Source organism: Lycorma delicatula, chromosome 7 (genome assembly GCF_047948215.1).
Source record: "Lycorma delicatula isolate Av1 chromosome 7, ASM4794821v1, whole genome shotgun sequence".
NCBI classification, from domain to species: domain Eukaryota; kingdom Metazoa; phylum Arthropoda; class Insecta; order Hemiptera; family Fulgoridae; genus Lycorma; species Lycorma delicatula.
The window spans coordinates 88,201,716-88,224,970 of record NC_134461.1 but is presented as its reverse complement, the minus strand read 5'-3'; the positions used below and the strand labels follow the sequence as shown (position 1 = coordinate 88,224,970).

Below are 23,255 nucleotides of genomic sequence, written 5' to 3'. Positions count from 1 at the left end.
AAGGATATTCCGGTATATGAGTTCCAACACTGCTACGAAGAGTGGGAAAATGTTTGAAGCATTATGTGGCTTCCCAAGGGAACTATTTTGAAGGTGATGTATAATTGGATTGTAAATAAAACGTTTTTCTGAACCACTTTCATTACTTTACTTACAGACCTCGTATGTTATAGATTGTCACAGCCTATTTAGATGACACAGTCAGAATTACTGTGAGGTTGTGATTTTTTGTTGTTTATGTTTGTAAATTTTACTAAAAATTATATGAAATTGACCACTAGAATTCATCACATTAGATCACCAACAGATTTTAAAAATATTTTCCAAAATAAAAATGGTGATGAAAGGAATGAGATTTGACATTGTTTAAGATTCAGAAAATAGTAGCAATCAAACTTAAGGCTATTCCAAAGGAAGCAGTTTTCAGATATTTGATTTGTTGAATGAGCAGTGTGAACAATGTACAGAACCAGCTGAGGGCTACATGAATTAAGGTTAGTAGTACTTTGACCTTGACATGAAGTTAATATCTTTTACTTGATGTATGAATTTTTTTAAAGACCTCAGACCTGGGACTTAATTATCACATTCTGTACGCCATTTAGTTCAAATGTTTTTGAATTGTACTACAAAGGGATCTCCTTTTTGTCTTTAATCAACTCTGTGGATGCCATTAATGCATCAAATTTCAGGTTCAATTTTATTTTTGAAACAGGGAAAAGTTGAGGGAATCAAATTGAGCAAATGCAGGTGGTGGTCATGCCATATTTTTTTTTATTAAAAATACCTTATGAAACATTGCTGCTTAATGGAACTTCATGAGGAAAACAAATTAGAAACTTGTGCATATGTGTGGTATTGATGGTCCAGATTATCTTTGTATTTGTATATTATTAATCGGTTATTTAACTCTATTGCTCTCATTGGTTTAAAAAATTGTAATAACTGTTGATTTGCAAAAAGTGCAGTTTATCTTCATTTCTAATTTACCATTTTTTGTTCATCACTTTTCAATGTGAAAACAGAAGCATTAGGTTGGATGTGAGGTGTGCAATTTAATGCATTTACTTCAGACCTGCAGCTGTTATCTAAAAAATAATAGCTGGAGCTATTACTTTAAATCTGTGCTATGTGATAAATGTATGTAAATAGTTATAGAACAAATTTGGAAGCATGTTTGTCTTTTTATTATTGATCAGAAAAAAACATTTTAATTACTTGCAATAATAGCATTCCCTGACGCTGAGTAAGAAAGTAAACTACATTTCCCTTTTAAGATAGGCTAATTCCTGAACATGCAGAATGTCAAGAAATAGTAGCATTCTGGAAAGTAAAGAAAGGATAAAATTCTAATGCCTGAAGTCATGTTTAATGAACTGGTGCCCAAAGATCACCAAAGAGAAAGAATGTATTCAAATAATAGAATTTATTTGCTTACTGTTGAAATGTCTGGTTAATGTCCATAGTAGAGGGTACTACAGTCTAAAAAAATGACTCTCTTAATTTTTTATACTGAACAGTATATAAATTTTTATTTAATGAAATGTCAAATTTTTATTCTTAGTATTCTTCATCATAACTTTTGATATTTAAAAAAAAGTCCTTTCTGCATTCAGACATGTACATGAACCAGAAATTATGGAAGCTGATGATATTGAAGATAATTATGATCAAGAAGAGGATAATGACAGAGAATACCGTAGAGGACGACTTCCTGGGTTAGGGATAGGAGAAAGTTCAGAAGAAGAGGAAGAAGAGGAACTAAGTGATGAGGAAATTGAAAAGCGACGTAAAATGTTAAGAGAAAAAGTACTGACTAAGAAAGAAGATGTAAGTTTATTGTTTATTATGATTTTATTATAATCAATTTAGCAAACTATTATAGTTTAGTACATAACAGAGGATAAAACTGTAATTGTTTTAATGTGTAGAATGATATTTCTTTTTAATCTCATTAATATATTAAAATTTTGTTAAAAGAATTTCATGGTACCAAATAAATTTTGTGTTATAATCAGAGTTCCATTGAATTTAGATATTAACATAAAAGCTATTCTAAAAAAAGGAAGATATTGCATGTGAAGACAGAGTAAGAAGTCTGTTCTTATTTTACTAAACTTATTTACAGATACTACAATAAACATTAAAACATAAAACATAATTTAATCATTTTATCACAAATAAAAATCTATAGCTGAGATCTATCATATTTAAAAAAAATTTCTGTAATTTTAATAAGAAAAAAATTTGGTTAAGTTTTTGAAAACATTTCTCAATACACAATCTGAGTTGTCATTTGCTGTTTAAAAATTGATCTTTGATAATTTGGTAAAAAACATTATACTGGAGTGAGCAACATAAAACTGAATCCATAATGTAACCACTGGAGAATCAGTAGGTTATGTTGGAATGAAATTTTATGAATAACACAGATAAATTAAATAAGAAAAACATAAAACGTAATTTAAACATTGCATTTATTTATCTTATTGTAACGAAAGATGTGCAAAATGACTATCCTGGACATTGATGCACTTTTGTGCTCGACTGATCATATTGACACTAACTCTCATCATGAAGTGGACACTCATGAGGATTCCTTGCTATCCAATACCTGTTGGTGTTCTGCGAATTAATATGGCTGGATAAATGAAACCATGCCTCGTCTGACATGAAATATGACATCGGGTCTATCTATCCACCAACAATGTTTTTCAGAAGTCAGTTGCAATAATCAAGTCGTTTTGGTTTGTCTGCTCTTTCAGTTCTTGTACAGTTTTAGTGTGGTAAGGTTCCAATTTTAATTCATGAAGAATTTTACGACATGATGTGTATTTAACACAAGTTGGGATAACTTGCATAGTGATTTTTTTGGACTGGCAGTAATTCTCGTTTCAATATCGGCAATGGCCTTTGAAATCCTAACGGAAGGTTCCCTATTTTGTTTTGCATTTGAAACCGAACCTGTTATACGCCATTTTTAACTAAATTGTGTATGCTACTCTTCACTGGGATACAGGTATTCAGAAAATTTTCTATGAATACTTGACATGATTCTTCAAACGATGGGTTTGTTTTTTTTTTTTTTTGTTTTCTTCAGGCCAGAACGAATATAGGCCTCTCCTCCGAATATAGGAGAGGATAGAATATAACTATCCTCTCCTGGATTGAATAACGCATTTTACACAAACAATTGCACTGCAACAAAATGTATACTGCACTGACACGTAACCACCTGACAAATAGCAACAACAGTAGTAACATATACATCCACTAGTTACACTGGTTGTGTGAGTCTTTCATAAATATTGTTGTGTAGCGGTTTCATTATGGGTTCAGTTTTATGTTGCTCACTTTGTATATTAACAAAAAACATTTTCTGTAAACACAGAAAAAAGTATACTGGCCTTCTGAATAAAGAATTCCTTATTCTAAGAACTTAAAAGCATTTTATCAAGTTTAATATTTTCAGATTGGTAATTAATTAATCCTGATGTAATGGTTTATTTTTTAAAGTTAATATGGCATTAGTGTGGTCTATGATTGTATAGTAGTGGCTATAATTTTATACCTACTTGCTACTTTAATTTTGTACCTACTTGCAAATAAATATTTCTACATTTTTATATTTTTTTAACAGTTATTTTACGCAACCTTTTTTTTATGAAAACTTTTACATTAATATTTACTTAATTTATTTTAAGTCTGCAGTATAATTACAGATGATGTGTTTTTTTGTAGGAAATGGAAGTTTTAGACAAAGAGGATGAAGGTAAATCTGCTGAAGAGAGTGCTGAGGAGTCTTCAGAATATGAAGAGTACACAGGTTTGTTTCTTTATTTACATTATTCTGTCTGTTTTATAACTATTCTTAATAATAAATAATTATAATTCAACAGTTATTTGCTTTTTCAGGGTTCTAAATTGACTTTATTAATCTCTTCTGTTACGTGTTTTTCCTTATTACATCATCCATTACATATTACATCAATTGTTTTGTTGAATTCACATTAAAAAAAAAAGATCTGTCTGACTCATGAAAAAATCAGCAAAGTCATCTGGAACTAATTATTTTATGATATCTTAACTAAAATTTCCACCATGAAAGGTGAAAATTATATAGTATTAAAAAGTGTTGTCAATATAAGGAAATAAAAACTTAATTAATTTGTTACATAAATGATTGTCTGTTAACTGCCTCATCATAGATAAAAAAAAAGTTATATTAAACTCTATTAAATAAACCACCTAGTACAGAATAGCGAGGTAAGAGATGTATTATGCAGTTATTAACATATATTATCATTATCCTGTAGATTTTTTTGTATTCAGTCATTTGACTGGTTTGATGCAGCTCTCCAAGATTCCCTATATTGTGCCAGTAATTTCATTTCAGTATACCTTTACATCCTATATCCCTAACAATTTGTTTTACATATTCCAAATGTTGCCTGCCTGCACAATTTTTCCCTTCTACCTATCCCTCCAATATCAAAGCAACTATTCCAAGATGCCTTAATATGTGGCCTATAAATCTGTATCTTCTATCCAACTTTATCTATCCATTTTAATTTTTAACATTCTCCTGTAGCACCACATTTCAAAAGATTCTAATCTTCTCTTCTCAGGTACTACAATTGTCCAAGTTTCACTTCCATATAAAGCTACGCTCCAAACATATACTTTCTACTAGAAGTAATTCTACTTCCCAAATAACAAAATTCTTCTACCTCCATAACCTTTTCTATTCCTATTTTTATATTTACTGGTCCATCTACCTATTTCTGCTACATTTCACTACTTTTGTTTTGTTCTTATTTATTTTCATGCAGTAGTTCTTGCGTAGGACTTCACCTTGTTCATTGTTTCTTCTAAATCTATTTTTATTATCAGCTAGAATTACAATATCATCAGCAAGTCGTAGCATCTTTATCATTTCATCTTGTATTGTTACTCTGGATCTAAATTGTTCTTTAACATCATTAACTGCTAGTTCTACATAAAGATTAAAAAGTAATGGGGATAGGGATCATCCTTGTCAGACTCCCTTTTTATTACGCCTACTTTCTTATGTTCTTCAATTATTACTGTTACTATTTGGTTCCTGTAAATATTAGCAATTGTTCTATCTCTGTACTTGAACCCTAATTTTTTTAAAATGCTGAACATTTTATTCCAGTCTGTATTATCCAATTCCTTTTTTAGGTCTATAAATGCCAAGTACGTTGGTTTGTTTTTCTTTAATCTTCCTTCTACTATTAATCTGAGTGCTAAAATTGTTTCCCTTGCCTCTGTACTTTTCCTGAAACCAAATTGATCTCTAACACTTCTTCCACTCTCGTCTCAATTATTCTGTACAGAATTCTAGTTAAAATTTTTGACATGACTAGTTAAGCTAATTGCTCTGTATTCTTCACATTTATCTACCCCTGCTTTCTTTGGTATCATTACAATAACACTCTTTTTGAAGTCTGACTGACCTTTCCTTTCGTATTATAAATTGGTGTACCATCTTTGTTTAACACATTATTAGATTTTAATTTATGTACACAAAATTTTCCTTAACTTTTGCATATGCTCCGACTATTTTAGCAATGATCATCTCTCTTTCCATTTCTAAACACTTTTCTTTAATCCACTCTTCTTTTGCTAGTTTGCACTTCCTGTTTATAGTATTTCTTAATTGTCAACAGTTCCTTCTACTTTCTTCAGCACTAGCATTCTTATATTTTCTACATTCATTCATCAGCTACAATGTATCCTCTGATATCCAGGCTTTTCTACCAGTTCTCTTTGTTCCACCTAAGTTGGCTACTGCTGATTTAAGAATTTCCTTTTTAACATTCTCCCATTCTTCTACATTTTCTACATCTTTTTTACTCAGACTTCTTGCGATGTCCTCCTCAAAAATCTTCTTTACCTCCTCTTCCTTGAGCTTCTCTAAATTCCACTGATTCATCTGACACTTTTTTTTAAGGTTTTTAAACCCCAATCTACATTTGTTTATCACTAAATTATGGTCACTATCAATGTCTGCTCCTGGGTAAGCTTTGCAGTCGAAGAGTTGATTTCTAAATCTTTGCTTAACGATGATATAATCTATCTGATACCTTGCAGTACCACCTGGCTTTTTCCATGCATATATTCTTCTATTATGATTTTTAAACTGGGTGTTGGCATTTACTAAATTATACTTTGTGTAAAACTCTGTAAGTTGGTCCCCTCTTTCATTGCTTTTGCCTAGCCCATATTCACCCATAATATTTCCTTCCTTACCTTTTCCAATACTTCCATTCCAATCTACTATCTTTAAATTTTCATCACCTTTTGTGTATTTAATTGGTTCATCAATTTCTTTGTATACACAGTACCTCATCATCATCATCATGGACACCACTTGTAGGCATATAGATGTTAACAATCGTTGTCGGCTTAGGTTTTAATTTTATCCTTATTACGATGATTCTATTGCTATGCATTTTGAAATACTCTACTCTCTTCCCTATCTTCTTGTTCATTAGGAAACCTACTCTTGCCTGCCCGTTATTTGTAGATGAATTAATTATTCTAAATGCACCTGACCAAAAGTCGTTTTCCTCTTCTCACTGAACCTCGTTAATTCCTACTACATCCGCATTTAATATATACATTTCCCTCTAAATTTTCTGACTTACCAACCTTTTTTAGACTTCTAACATTCCATGCTCCAACTTGTAGAATGTTATTTTTAATTTTCTGGTGACTTTTAAGTTTTTAACATTCTGTAGTAAGTGGTTTAATAGAATTTAAATTTAATTTAACAGTACATCGGAATAATATGAATTTAAAAAGATTAATTTCAGGAAAATAAAAATTTATCTGCAAGCTAAATTTTTAATTTGATATTTCATGTTTTACCATATATTTTGCAATTTCTTATTTTGCATTACTTTTCTTAATAGAAAAATAATTTGTTTTTTAATTTTTTACATATTTAGGATATTTCAAATATATTTTTTACAAGCTGCTAAAAATTGTTACTTATTTGGCAACTGTACATGTAAGCTGTGTTCTTAATGTTTTACTTGGTGTAATTCATCTTTCACCATCAAACGTGGGTTTTGTTATTTTTTTATTCACTGTCACTAGTGAATGATATCTATATTTACTTACAAAGTAATTGTACATCTTAATGTCATGGTAAAACATCTAGTTCTACAATTTCTGCTCTAATATTCATTAGAAATAATTTAAATTACTGTTGTAATATATTGTGGGTAATTATTATTTAATATTTTTTGCTTATAAAGAATATTTAGACCATTTAAAAATGTAAAATCTAAAATTTTAGATTTTTTGTTCTTTTACAAGATTAAAAATTAATTTTTTATCTTAATGATTTATGATTAATGATTTTAAGCCACTTTAATATATCAGTTAATATTTCTTTACTAGCTTAAATTTCATAAAATCTGGATGCTGCCATCAGCACATGTATTATAAAATGGTTGGTTACATGGTTCAAGTTAACTGACTAAAGGCAAATGTCATGTCATCACCATTTACTAATTAATCCAAAACATTCCTTTAAATATTTTTTTTAGATTGGATTTCGCAATAATCTAACATGGAAATATTAATTAGAAAAGCACTGAAACTTGACACTCTTAATTAATTTTATAAAAGAGAAATTGGTGATAATTCTTAAGTAAATAACACATTTGTAATGTGGTAATAATGTTGAAATATTTTTGTTTAGTTATTTAATGAATAATAATATCCATGGAAGAACAAGTTTTGTCTAAAAGTTTTATCTGTTTATCTCTTCATTTAACAAAGTTATTGTATGTCAAACATAAAAAAAAACAAGGTATTTACTCTAATTTATTGGTGTTCACCCCAGATTTCTCAAAAACTACTGTGAATATGATTCTGGGACCTATTTTATTCGATTTTTCAGATCAAAAACCATAATTACTAATTTTGCTCCCTTAATTAACATCCTAAAAATTTCAGTACAACCTTATTTCAACGGGTTAGCTGAAATCCGAGCAAATCTTTCACTAACCTTAACTCACAGATGAAGCATTTTAGGACATATATATGAACTTTTTTGATTATTTTCATGATGAGAATAGGTTATGAAAGTCCTTGATGAACTTCATTAGTCATGAAACCTAGAAGTATTTTGTTTTGTTCCTTTCTATTTACTTACTATTAAGCTATAAAAAGAATAATTTGTGTTTATTTACTACTTAGTTTATAAATATGGTGATTGATGTTTTAATAAATTTTTTCCTTGCATGTGCTCGCCTACTTTTGATATCTCCCTTAATTTAATCCTTCTTTGGTAATTTTATTGTCTAAATACTTCAACTTGTGATTTTGTTAATGCTTGTTAAAATTAATATTTGTAAAACTTAGCAGATTATTAAAAACGTGTATCAGATGATATGGTTGTTAGTTTAATTATTAATATTTATTGCAGTAATTAACTAACTATATTTTTTTATTAATTTTTAGATTCAGAAGAAGATACTGGTCCAAGATTAAAACCTGTTTTTATTCGTAAAAAAGATAGAGTAACTGTTATAGAAAAAGAAAAAGAAGCACAAAAACAAAAACAGTTGGAACAAGAAGCTAAGAAGATGGCTGAAGAACGACGAAGATATACTCTTAAGGTAGATAGGCATAAATTAATTGTATTCTTATTGTTTATAATAATTAATTGTTTATAACAATTAGTTAATTGCTTGTATCTTTATTGTTTATAATATTAATAAAAATAATATAAATTAAATATTACCTATGATGAAAATTTCTTGCTAGATATTAAAAGAAATTTTAAATTTCTAAAACAAAAAGAATATTAAAGAAATTCTTTAGAAGATGATTTTTCTACTTCTTAGTTTGAGCTTATTTCATATTGCAAAAGTTGTAGTTTATATAGAAAAAGTGTATTTTTGTATTCAAAAAGGTGTATCTGGCTATTTATTTTTGGATTCTACAAGTAAAATGAACAATATGTTTATTATGAAAAAATGCGATTTCCCCTTCATTTTCCTTTTGTTCGGCATTTTGTTTTTTAAAGAAAAATTTATACCTCATTATAATATTGTATACATGTACATAGCAACTTTCTCTGTTAAATAAAAAATTACAGTGTGCATATATTCTCAGATTTCAAAATGGTAGCCACACCAATTTTTCAGTTTTTTATGTTTTGGAGTTTATCAACTATAATGATTCCTCAATCCAATTTGAGATAAAAATTCTCTTTAAAAACAGAAAATTATGGACAGAAGGAAAGCAAAATGAAAATTGCCACTTTTTCATAGTAAATGCTTTGTTTATTTTGATGTGTAAAATCATAAACAACAATTATTATATGCTGGTATACAGTGTAATTATGTACTTGTTGTATTCGTGTTATACAATGTAATCGTGTATAGTCAGGCACTCTGTTTTGTTATATAGAACAAGAAAACAAAACTTTGAGTTCTATATTATTTGTTTTACATACTTTTACTGTAATTTTTTTTTCATATAGTTAGCATGCTGAATTTAAATAAATAATTACGGTTTATTATATTATTCTTGTCATAATATTTTTTTATGTATCGTAATTTGAGTATGCAATTATTTTTCTGAATTTTTATTATTTTTTTAATCAGTTAGTTGAAGAGGAGGTAAGGAAGGAAACAAATAAGGTGAGAGGCAATAATAATGATGAGATAGCTGCTTTAAATGATGTAAATACAGATGATGAGAATGATGAAGTTGAATATGAGGCCTGGAAACTGAGGGAATTAAAAAGAATTAAACGAGATAGAGAAGAAAGGGAACTGTCAGTATTATTTATTTATTACTCTTATTATTGTTGTTTTAATGGTAGAAAGAAGTACTTGGTTAAATCACCAGGACAGTATTAATGAACAAATACTTACAAAAATGAGTAGGATAAAAGTAGATACGAACTAAATAAGATTAATCATTTAGTCCAGGATTTTGTGTTCTATACATCATGGAATGATGTATAAAATATATCATGTGATCTTTAAAAATTTCATTGCACTGATTGATTTATTTTTGAATTGTAGTGTTTTTATAATATATGAGCAAAGAAGGAGAAAAAAATTTACTGTTGTATATTCTAATAACCACTTGAAATATGATAGTTATCATATTTTTTTCTTTTGTCAGAAACATAATTAGATTTAAGTATTAATCAAATAATATTTATATGTTATCATTTAATGATATCTGAATAGTAACTAGCAGGACAAGAATTGTTAGACTGGAGTTAGAAAACATTTAAAATGGAATGAACATGTTTTTCTATTAAAGCAATAATTCTAGTTATTGGTTCAATGGTTAAAACCATATTAATTTTTATGTCACATTATGCTAATTTTTTTGGGTATCTTAAATATAAGGTTATAATGTGGGGATCTGATGAATTATAAGAATAATAATATTATTATGGGAAGATGTTAAACATAAAAAAGGGCGATGTATTTATAAGTTAAAGCACATCTCAGCACTGAATACTTTTTTTTAGTGCTAAAGGATATTGATACCATTGTATATATTTAAATTGCTGATTTTTAAAAAAAATATGTAATAGAAACATAAACCTTCATCAGTATTCTCACAGTTTTAAAACTAGATGTAAGTCCTGTTTTACAGTACTCTATTCATTGTTTCATTGTATGAAATATAACCATTTTACTCTAGAATTCTTATTTATTTACAAAGTATCAGAAAATGTAAAACATTATAAATGTATACAATTTTAAGAAAATTACAAAAATTATATTTCTTGATATAACTTATCCAATAAATGAATGATTTTTAGCTACTTATTTTTAATAGTTATTGTAATTATAGGTTAGTTACTTAATAAATAATTTGCCATTGGTTTACATATACAAAATGGTATCTTGTAAAAAATGTAATCATAGGTGTCTTATGACAATATTGTCTTATGATGATGTTCCTTTGAAGGAACCACAATATAAATTAAACAACCCTACTGAAATCATTCATTAGCTTCAAGGCCTATCAGCACAAATTCTGCCTGCTAATAACAATACAGGAAATCTAGTAGCTTTGATCAAGAACAGTACATTACTAATAATTTTGTTTTAACCAGTTTAAATACATCTTATAACAAAATTGCTTTTTTTGAAACTGAAGATTTATTCAGGTAATTAATTGGTCAGACTTTTTAAAGGAACAGCTGCGTTTGAAAGATCCCTGGTGTTTAGAATGATAAATAATGATTAACTAAACAGGTAAGTCAAACCTTCAATGGAGTGTGATTAATTAATAAAAACTTTTATTTGCGATGTAGTATGTAGTCGTCCTTTTCCATATGAAGCTCAGGCTTACACCAGCAAATGGATCTGAAGAAGTTTTGTTTCTCTTTTTTTGTTTCTTCCCTCTGACAAGTCTTATGACTTTCATTTTATGTTTATGTAGCTTTTATCCATTTTTTTTCTTAAAGTTATTGCAATTTTTCCCTAGATTAAAGTTTTTCTAAATTTTTTCCACTTGCTTAATTTTAAGTGGTATTGTTTGTTATGGTCATTACTTACTAAATATCAGAGATGCATAATTTCCTGTGTGGACACTTATGAACTTTTCTATGTATGAAACACAGTTCATTAAATATGTTTTGGTAATTTGTATCATAGCTTTTTATTCATGTTCTTTTATTTGAGTAAAAGTAGTTAGCTGTTCAGGTATGAAAATGATGACAGATGGATAAATGACAATTCTTAACTGTTTATCTTAGGCATAATTTGCAGTATACCTCTCAAGTTTCTCTACACTTGACTACAGAGAAGGTGAATATCATTGCAGTTGAGAAAGCAACAATGTGCTGTTATTCACTAATAACACCGATAAACATAATTTTTGTTTCCTAACATGAGATACATGATTTTAATCTGTTTCTTCGATGCTGAAAATGAATATGAATTCAGAATCTTTTTATCGGTTTATTGTACAAATATTGATGAGCTTATGTTGCACTTAGGACAAGTCATAAACCTGACGACTGGTATCTTTTCATAGATTCGTCCAAGTATAGTTTAAAAGTGGTTCTACTACACAACAGTAACAAATATCCTTCAATACCAATCGCTTATGGTATTAATTTGAAAGAGACATATGATGTGATGAAAGATGTTTTTGAAAAAATAAATTACAAAAAACATGGCTGGAACACATGTGGTGATTTGAAAGTTATAGCTATTTTGTTAGACATGCAGTTAGGTTATACTAAGTACACGTGTTTTCTTTGCGAATGGGACAGCCGAACTAGGGGTAAACATTATGTTACCAAAGAGTGGAATTAATGAGACAACTTAACTCCAAATGGGAAAAATATTATTCATGAGCTCTTAGTTAAATACAAAAAAAAATATTTTTACCCCCTCTCCATATAAAGCTAGGAATAATGGAAACTATTTTTATTTTTAATGTTTATTAACTATATTTTCCCTTAATTTTTTTTGAAGTGTAATTTATTTAAAACTAATAGTAATAGAAAAATTGTATTTACAGATCTATAATGTACACAAAAAAGCAATTCAAGAAATGGTATCACACTTAGAAAGCATTTAAAAAAAATTTTTTTTTGTCTATCAGTGTAATAAAAATTAGTCCAGCTATTGATTTGCCATCAATTAAAATAAAAAGCACATACTGTAAGATTAATCTTTTTATATAATGATAAAAATATGTCTTTTTTAACATATAAACAAGACAATATGTCTTGTCTTGTCCCTTTTTTTTACATATTGATATTAAACAATGGATATATTATTTAATTACACAAATTAACTTTAAAAAGTTGCTAGAATACATTTATTTCACAAAATTTGTTAAATTATATATAATATTAGGAAGTTTAAAATTATATTTCCTTCAGGAAGTACATACTTTAGCTAATATTTATAAAAGGTGTTTGAAAGATTGCTGGATCCTGTTCTTGAAACTTCTTTATTACTTTGGTAAAGATGTCATCTTCATTCTTCCTTTTAATATTCCTTTTAAGTAAATTTCAAGTGATGAAACAAATAAAAAACAAGTGGTGCCAGGTTAGGAGTATAGATGCTGCAGAGATGTCTCATATTGTGCTTTGGTAATTGCTTCTTGATGAATGTGGATATTAATTGACTAAACTTTTACATTATATTAAAAATCACTTTTTCTGGTATTTCTTCTTTTGCTTTAGGTATTTCTAACACTTGCTCAATTTTATTTTCATCATATTTTTCATGATAGCTGGTTACTATGCTACGAACAGCATCATCACTAATATGACCCTCAAGGTAACACTCATATTCCTCATGTTCTTGTATTTCTTTTATTGCTGTTTCACTGTGGTTTTTTTTTGTTGAAGAAATGATAATCTCTTTGATGCTGATTTTTTAAGTTAAACACAAAATTTTACTTGTATAAACTAAATGTTCATCACTTATGCTCAGTAATGGATGTTTTGAACTCCAACATTGTCACTAAAACAAATAACTGTTGGTACTGTCAGAGAAAAAAAACTATATATAACTGGCCTTATTGTAATACTATGAACACTGCTAATTTTTACAGCTCCATATCACACTTGTTGTTTCAAATGGGTACCAATTTCAGAAGTTATTTGAAGTTATCTTGTAATAGATTGTCTGAAGTAGTAGTTACTTGTTTAAAATAATTAAATTATTGTTTGTATAAAAATTGGAATTTTTGTAATTTTCTAAAATTATGTTGTTTGAGTGAGAAGGATTGGGTTATAGCAAAGATAAATTAAATTTGTGTATAACATGTATCTTGGTTGTCTGAAATAATTTTGGTTGGAGTTGTGTTATTTTTTGCTGTCATGAATTTAATTTTTTTATTGTTTTATTTTGTTTGTCTTATATAGGTTAGAGAAAGAAAGAATGGAGATTGAGAAATTAAGAAATATGACCGAAGAAGAAAGAAGACAAGAGTTGAGGATTAATCCGAAGATATTAACAAATAAGGCAACGAAAGGAAAATATAAATTTATGCAAAAATATTACCACAGAGGTGTATTCTTTTTGGTGTGTATTAGTTCAGTATATTGTTGGGATAATTTTGTTGTATTTCACTTTTTTTTGGTTACAACTAGCAACATTTTCCTGTTACTGTTGACTTCATTTCTATTGATTTAAGCAAATTCCATTTCACATTTTTTATTAAATTTCTGATTTCAGTCACATATATATGTAGGCTATTTAATTCTAGCTAAAATATAAATATTTCTAGGTAAAATATAAAGATTTTACTTTTGTATTAGAGTTATTTTTTATCATATAAGAAATGGTAATTTGGAAATAAAAGTGTAACTCTAAAAAAATAAATAATAAAACTGCAAGTAAAATTAATTGTTAGTGTTGGCAGTGTTACTGGAATCTGACTGGATCGCTATGATGTACAGAATTAACTATTAATGTGTAGAATTATTATGATTTCAGTCATAATAATATTATATTTAAAAATACATTTTATTTAAAATGGTCACATTAGTTCTGAATTCCATCAACTATTAATTATGAGGTAGAGTCAGTCATGTGATTCCTTTGTATGAAAAGAGAATCTGCTGCTGAAATTCATCATCTGGTTAAGAAAATTCGTGGTTTTGGTGGAATGTTTTAAATAAAAGAACTGGAAAAATAACCTCGTGAATTTAAAAGAAATGATATTGAAGAAAGGAGTAGAAAACTTATTCGTCCTGTATCATTGATGAAATAATTGAAAAAAATATTTTGTAGAAGTGATCAACAATCTTTGAATTTTATTAAGAGTCTTTGATTGTCAAGAACTGTATTTTATGAAGTGAATACTGTACACTTGTTTGAATTAAAAAAAAAAATGCTGACAAACTGTCAAAGAAAAACTGAATGTACGAAAAGCATTCTATGTGTGCATGAGGACCAAGGTAACAATTTTCAGGGCTATATTATGACAGATGATGAAACCGAAGTATTTCACCCGAGAAGAAGTAACAACAAACACAGCATCATGCACATTGAAAAAATGAAAAATTTTAACGTTGTTACATAAAACCATTTTTACTGCCTATTAGAATACAAAGAAACCACTTCTTGACTTTCTCCTTTAAGGCGGGGCTACTAATTTTAATTGTACCTGTAAGACCTGAAAAACTTACAGAAATAGAAAAAAAAACCTGGAAAGATCACAGAAACATTGTCTTGAGTTGTAAATACCGGTTTCAAATCCCGATCAGGCATGGCATTTTTCATACACTAAAAATTCCATTTCCATCACATATTGGCGATATCAAGAAAAAAATATAACCCATTTGCAATTGGAAAAAATTCCACTTTAAAACTTTTTACTTTATGGTTATAAAACTGTAGTGTTATTAAGATAATGTCATATATACAAGGGATATCTCTAAAGTAAAGACCGCTGGGAAATTTCTCTCCTTAAGGTCGGCGAACCTGTGTTGTTCATGGCCATGCTAATAATGTACACATTGCATTGTTGTCTGTAAGTTGTCGCATTGTAGTATCTTTGATTACGTGTGAGTTGCCGCCTACTGTGAAATACGTGAAGTCATACGCTTTTTAAACCGTCAAAACGTTAAGCCAGCTGAAATTCATAGGCAGTTTGTTATTGTGTATGGTGATAATGTAATGAATGAAAGAGAAATCCGAAAAATGTGTGAAGGTTTAGAAATAACAGAATTAACGTACACGATGAAGAACGTTTGGGGAGGCCCTCTATAATCACCGAGGACTTGTTAAAACGCGTTGATTATGAAATCAGAAAAGATCGTCACTAAACGATTTCCGAACTGGCCCTTCTTTTTCCTGATGTTTCAAGAGCTGTTATTGATTGCATTGCTCATGATCATTTAGGCTTCAGAAAGACTGTGCACATTGGGTACCATATGTCTTAATGTAATGTCACAAAAAAAATTTGAATGGGATCTGCTTTGGAATTTTTTATGCACTACACAGAAGAAGATGATGAGTTCCTTAATTCAGTTGTTTTCAGCAATGAAACATGGATTTTGTATTACACACCAGAGAGAAAACAGCAGTCAAGTGAATGGCATCATCCTCAATCACCAACAGTGGTCAAGACACAGTCATTTGGACGCAAACTAATGGAATACTGCTGATTGATTTCATGCCCCGTTGAATGACTATAAATGCAGAAGCCTACTGCAAAACTATGTAAGTTACGGTGTGCTATTCAAAATCAGTGATGTGAGTGGCTGACTGACGGTGTTGTACTCTGCATGATAATGCACGTCCACATGTTGCAGGTCCAACAAGTGATTTACTGAGAAAATTTTGATGGAGAATTTATAATCACCCACCATATAGATCGGACTTAACACCCTCTGATTACCATTTGTTTGGGAAATTAAAAGAATTCTTAGTGATAAGTGATTCGCAGGTGACGATGAACTTTGAACTTAAAATGTTCATCAGTTCATGTTCATGTGTTCATCAGTGATTAAATGGAGTGGTGGCAGAACAATATGACGAGGTATATTGAAGCTGTGTATCGCTATGATAAATGTCTTAATTCATGTGGTGATTATATAGAGAAGTAATATAAGATATGTAGTTTAAGAGAAATAAAAAAATATTTATAAACTTTTCAGAATGGAATTTTTTACAATGAAACAGTTTTTACTTTAGGGATAACCTCTCGTGTAATATATATATATGAATGTGATTTTAATTGTGTTTTTTTTTTATTGCAGGATCAGGATGAAGAATTATTAAAGAGAGATTTCTCTGCAGCAACACTGGAAGATCATTTTGATAAAACCATTCTACCTAAAGTTATGCAGGTAATTAATTATACAATCATTTTTATTTGAGTATTATGTTAGCTTTTTGTAATAAAGCATACTAGGGGTACCCAAAAATAACCAGAATTGCATTGCTGAGCGGAGGTTTTGTAGTACACAGTTCTCCCGCTAGGAAAGCATCTTTTTCTGTGACATTCTGCTAAGCAGCATCACATGGGAGAATTATGATGACATTGTGAATTTTTCTGCAAAAGCTGTTTTGCCTGTTTCTCGTTTTTTGTCATAGCAGAATTTAATGAACAGCACATGTCAGTGAAGTTTAGCTTCCTGCCCGGGAAAAATGCTGCGGGAACTGTTGTTGAAAACAGCTTACAAGGATACTGCTATGAAAAACTCAAGTCTACTAGTGGTTTTCAAATTTCAAAAAAAGTGAAATGTTGATTGATGACCAACCTCGTTCTGGACATCCTTCAATTTCCCAAACCAATGAAAATGTTGAAAACATTTGTGCAATTGTGCTTGAAGACTGACAGTGTACCATTGTAGAAATTGAAAAGTTGTCTGGGAAGTAACTTGGAGCTTGGAGCTTGGTTCACTGAATTTCGTTGGAAGATATAAATGGATGAGAAGGAAATGTTTGTGCCTTGAGTCCTGACTCTCTTTTTCTGTTTAGCCTCCAGAACCTCTGCAAGGTATTACTTCAGAGTATGATATGTATGAATGTAAATGAAGTGTAGTCTTGTACAGTCTCAGGTCAACCATTTCTGAGGTGTGGTTAATTTAAACCCAACCACCAAAAAAACACCAGTAACTGCAATCTAGTATTCAAATCCGTTAAAAGTAACTGCCTTCACTAGGATTTGAACTTGAGGACTTCGACTTCAAAATCAGTTGATTTTTGATGACGAGTTTAACTACTAGACCAGTTTGGTGGATTTGGCTCCTGACTGCTCAGCAAAAAGAGGGTTGCTTGGAAGCTCATCATGCTTTAAAAGAACAGCCCCAAACAAACTAAAATCTCTTTTCAAAGAACATTAATGGTCAAAGTATGGTGCTATGAACCCTGAAACCAAATAGTAGTCAGGCCAGCGGAAGACTGCACAACATCACCTTGCCCAAAAAAAGCTCATGAAGTGAAGTGAAACATCCATCAAGAGAATGCTAATTTATTTTTTTGATGCGAGAGGGATGGTAGTGCATTCAGAATTCCAGGATCCACCAGGTTAGAATGTTAATTAGGGTTTCTATTTGGAGGTAATGAGAAGATTGTGCAACAGTTTGAGGCAAAAAAATGCCACTTGGGCAACTGGTTTTTCCATCATGACAATGCATCTTGCTCACACAATTCTTTTTTTTTTTTAACAAAAAAAGAGTAGCACATGACTCCCTTGCTCCACCAACCTTATTCACCTGATTTAACTCCGCCCTTTCTCTTTTGTTCCCATGAATGAAGAGCTACCTGGAAGCACAAAGTGTTTGCTGATGTAGATGAGGTGAAGAAAAATATGAGGGAGGTGCTGTCGGGCATCACAACAAATGAATTTAAATAATGTTTTGAATAGTGGAATAAAAGAGTGGATAAATATATTCGCTGTAATGGTTTATTTTGAAGGGGGTGAAAGTTTTTTGGAAAAACCAAAATGAATTCATAAATTAAAAAAAAAAAAATAATTTAATCATGAGTATTCAAGATGTATTTTTTATAATTTTCATTAATGTTTACTATCTTTTTGAACTAACTGCTTCATGATAGACTAGTCAACAGGGATTTTTATTTTTATCATGACAAAATTCTTATCCGGAAACTGATAGTGGGTTATATTGAAGTACTTTGCACAGGTGAAAACATATACATATTAAACTCACAACTACGTGTAACAATTGTTTAAAAAATGTTTTTGTGCAAAAAAAATGCTATTTTTGCGTTTTTTACTTATAAAATGAAAACCATTGGAGCAATGACAATACATCCAATTAAAAGGTACAAAATTGCAAAACCCGTAAAATGAGACCTTTACGCATTTTTGATGGATGCATTCATTTCCTACTGAGAAAATCTGAATAAACTGTTAAAAATGGATATTTTTGTGAAAATGTTCAACTTGCTTGTTTTTACGTTTGAAACATCGGCCTTTGGGAAAAATGTGGGTAATTAATGTCTTATAGAATATGTGTGCAGAAGCTGGATTCTATCGGATGCATACTTTGATGCATTGTAAATTTTTCATGCCTTTTCTTGCAGCATTCATTCTATCTCCTATGATAGCTTAAACGAAAATTTAAAGATGGATTCGGAAACTAAAGAAGCTAAACAACAATTCATTAATTACTTCCATTCCTTTAAATGCCATTGAATTAGTTTAAAATGCACCCAAACCTTGAGTGTTACATGCAAGCCGGTGATAGTGGGAGTATACATTTGATGCGAAAGCCGTGCTGCACTTTCTCACTGCTGCTGTTTATCCCCACTACCACCACCTTGTTCATTTTATAAGAAAAACAAAAAAAGCATTTTTTTGCATAAAAACATTGTTTAAACAATTGTTATACCTAGTTGTGAGTTTAAAAAAATATATGTTTTCATCTACAAAACTTACTTTGAAATATCCCAATCGGTTTCCAGGTAACAATTTTGTCACAAACTCAGTCCTTTTTAGCTCTATTGACTAGTATATGAATGCATTTGCTTTTGGCCATTCATGAAAAGTGCATCTACACATTTCTATATAACTTTTTTTTATTGCTGGTTTTTTTTTTGACAGATGTAGTGAACTATATTTAAATGTTCAGTTTTCTTGAATGTAATAAAATTCCTTTTTTCAGTCATATTTGTTTGATGTAGCATATGTCCTAAGTTTTATTTTTTTATTTACTTAGATCTTGTAATCTTGTTTTATTTACTTGTAATCTTTGTTTACACTTTAGGATGAACAAATGAAGTAATGTATACCTTGAGATGTTTCTTTTTTTAACAGAAATATCTAAAATTTAAATTAACCCAATCTATACTAAAAGTAATATTTTACATCTGATAAAAATTAATTGAATTTCATCTGAAAACTTTTACTGAATTCTAGGTATTTCTTTCCAGGTTTTTTTTGGTTAAATCAACTGCTATGTAAAGGCTAAAAAACCCAAGGTATACATTACTTCATGTTGTTCATCCTCAAGTGTAAACAAAACAAGAATTAAAGTTGAAGAACACTATTTTTATTTTAAACAACAGTAAAGTTATTTATATAAAGAAATCGAGAGAAATGAAATTATTTATTCATATTAGAGGTTCCAATTACAATCAATAAACTTTTTTACAATGAGAGATGAATGTTGTAAAATATAAAAAATGCAGAACATTGTGGAATTGAATCCCATAATTTTCTGAATGAAATGTATTGATATTACTACTCCAACAAAAATAGGGGGGGACCAGAAAAATAATTATTTTCTCACAGCCAAATTATAATAGTGATCAATTATTGAGATCAAGTTATTTATTTTTCCTTGGATAAGTGGTATGAGACTTAAATCAGTTGAACTAGTTCCGTGCATGGCATCATTCTGGCACCTTTTATTAAGTCAATGGAGCACCTGTCTTTATTATAGCTTGGTGGCTGAGCTAAAAAGCCAAACCAATGGCTTAGCTACCTGTTGGGTAAAATGAAGTCTCCTATTATTTGTCTGATAACAGACAAATATACATTTTACATATATTACTTGGTCCTACAAGCTTTACCACTTATTTAATAGTAATACAGTAACACAGTTAGTATACTATATTCTTAAAAGCTTTTTAAATTTTCTAATGAAGATTACATGAACATAAATTTTTTCTGAGTGATTTTTTTTTATAGAAACACTTGTACATTAAGTAAAAAGAAAGTTTTGTTAGAATGAATTCTAAGTCACGTAATTTGTTTGCAAGTAGTTTGGTTTCCATTCTCTAAATTCTGTGAGGCTTGTCTGTCTTCTCCACATTAAAACTTGTTCTGGCTAGAAATTAATTGATTGATATTTATTTAAATAGTTGAAGTGATTTAAATCCATGGGGATATAACAAATTTGTTATATGAAAGTTATAAGTAAAAGATAGGAGTAAATAATCAGAAATATTTTATAGCACAGATATAGCGTAAATATGAATGAATTATGATTATGATATTATTTTTTTTTTATAAATATTTCATAATATTTATTAATTCTTATTATATAGAAAATGTTAAAGAATATAAAATATTGTATTATGCAGTGAGTTTGGAAAGTCAAAGTCACTATGCAATATATTTTAGAATTATGTGGTGCATTCTGTTCTTTCAATGTTAGGTTGGTTACCCAGTGGGTTTTTGGGTATTTCTCAGTAATAAATCAAGACATCATCAGTTGTTGAGTTGTGATTGAACGTGCTTCGTTTTATTTTATTTACTGGAATCAATAGTTGCAAAAATTAGTACAGCAGCAAGATGTCAGACTGACTAGCTACCGAACATAAAGCTGTAAGAAAAAAACTGAAATGTCCTCCACAAAGTAATGTGTGTTAAAGAACTTAAACCTACAGATCATATCAAAAGATTAAATTACTGCCAACAGTTTAAATGTTTTATTGACCAAAATTCCATAGTTATCCTCAACATTACGTTTTTTACATATTAAATGTGGTCTTATCTGGGAGGGTATATTAATTTACAAAATACATGATTATGGTCGACAACCCCCATAAATTACAAGAAGAGAAATTGGAGTCTGGGTCGGTAAGAGTAGAATGTGCATTGCAGGTCAAACCTTTTTTGAAAATAGTTAATAGTGATTGTTATTGTGCTGTTTTAACTAACTTGATTAGTCAGTTAACAGAAGTGGATATCAACAGGTCAGTGACTTTTTTACAAAACATCTTTGATGAATGAATCGTTTCGAAGAATATATGGCCTGCATGATCTGACTCCTTCCCCAAATTTACTTGAGAAAGATAAAAAGAAATAAAAATAGCAATGGGGGGGGGGGGCAGCAAAACAAGCATTGTATCGCAACATACCACGCACGATTGACGAACTAAAACTGCAATAACGGCATACGTACTAGACATTCCAGTACATCAATTGGTTAAATTGTTTGAAAATAAAATGAAACATGTGTAGTGTTGTATTGATGTTGGAGAAACTCATTTTCAATAACTTTTTATAAAATATTCCATCCATTTGTAATTAATAATTAAGAAAGTTTTGTCATAACACTTCTATAATTTCAGAGCACAGCAACTTTCCAAACAAACTGTATAATATTTACAAGTATGACTTCAGTTTTGCACAGCTAATATTTTATTGGGTAAAGGCATAAAAATAATAGTTGTAATAACATGTTTTACAACAAAAAAGGTTTATATTAATAGTATGACCCTCATAATACAGTAAACGGTGCCAGTCATCATAAAACAAATACGCTGTTAACAATCTTGAAAATCTTTATTCAGAATCTTTTATTTATAAATAACATTTACGTTAAGTTAAATTTACCAATTTTCTTTTGTAGTGAAAGTGTATCACACATTTTAAGTGTTAATACAAATAATGTATTAACATAATTAATTGTTTACTTTTTTGTTGCAGGTCAAGAACTTTGGTAGAAGTGGTCGTACTAAATATACACATTTGGTTGATCAAGATACAACACATTTTGATTCTCCATGGGTATCAGAAACCGCACAAAACCTTAAATTTCATAATAACCAAGCAGCTGGTATGAGACAAGTTTTTGAAAAACCTTCTGTCAAAAAACGTAAAACTTAAGCAGTACACTGAAGTGCAATAGATATTGTCTTTAACTGAACTCATTCAAATTGTGTAAATTCATCATTATTAAAGTAAATTTTTTAATTTATAAAACTTTTTCATTGTAATTTATATCTTTATTAACATTATTAACCTTGTAAATATCTTATTTTAACATTGCTGTGCACCATACCACAGCTATATATTGGTGATGTACATGATTCCTTTACAACAAATGCTGTAGTAAAATTTCAGTTTCTAGTAGCCATATCTTTATTCTTGTCACCATTTTGCGTATATCTTATAAATCCAAATCTATATGCTTTGGCATATAAATCTGTTGTGCAACAAATTATGAAATATATAATTAAGTTTAAGAAAGAAAAGTGTAGATTTACTATCAGACTTTTATGATATATTGCCCAAAATCTTTTAGTGAAATTTCAATTTGTGTGTATGCATGGGTGATTTTAAAATAATGCAATATAATCAAATTATCTGGAGGTATTTTTTAAATATCTGAAACCATAACTTAACATTGTTTTATAGTATCCTTTTTATAAAGTCACTTTAAGTAATAATGAACAGTATTATTAAATACTATTACATTTGTTGTGCTTAATAATCATTTGTAATTACATAAGAGATTATAAAAATTATTATAAAGACATGCCAAAAGCGGTTTTACA

At 29.3% G+C, this 23,255-nt stretch overlaps 1 protein-coding gene across 1 annotated transcript in view; it reads left to right on the top strand.

Moving 5' to 3' along the window:
- The window catches only part of Mfap1 (Microfibril-associated protein 1), a 28,977-nt gene extending 6,297 nt beyond the window's left edge, over nucleotides 1-22,680 (top strand). Inside the window, exons 3-9 of the mRNA XM_075370994.1 lie at nucleotides 1,617-1,830; nucleotides 3,742-3,826; nucleotides 8,503-8,660; nucleotides 9,654-9,826; nucleotides 13,913-14,072; nucleotides 16,757-16,846; nucleotides 22,405-22,680. Of these exons, the coding sequence (XP_075227109.1) occupies nucleotides 1,617-1,830; nucleotides 3,742-3,826; nucleotides 8,503-8,660; nucleotides 9,654-9,826; nucleotides 13,913-14,072; nucleotides 16,757-16,846; nucleotides 22,405-22,584 (1,060 nt within the window). The 3' untranslated portion in view covers nucleotides 22,585-22,680. The remainder of the gene's footprint in view (nucleotides 1-1,616; nucleotides 1,831-3,741; nucleotides 3,827-8,502; nucleotides 8,661-9,653; nucleotides 9,827-13,912; nucleotides 14,073-16,756; nucleotides 16,847-22,404) is intronic.
- Nucleotides 22,681-23,255: the final 575 nt, after the last annotated feature.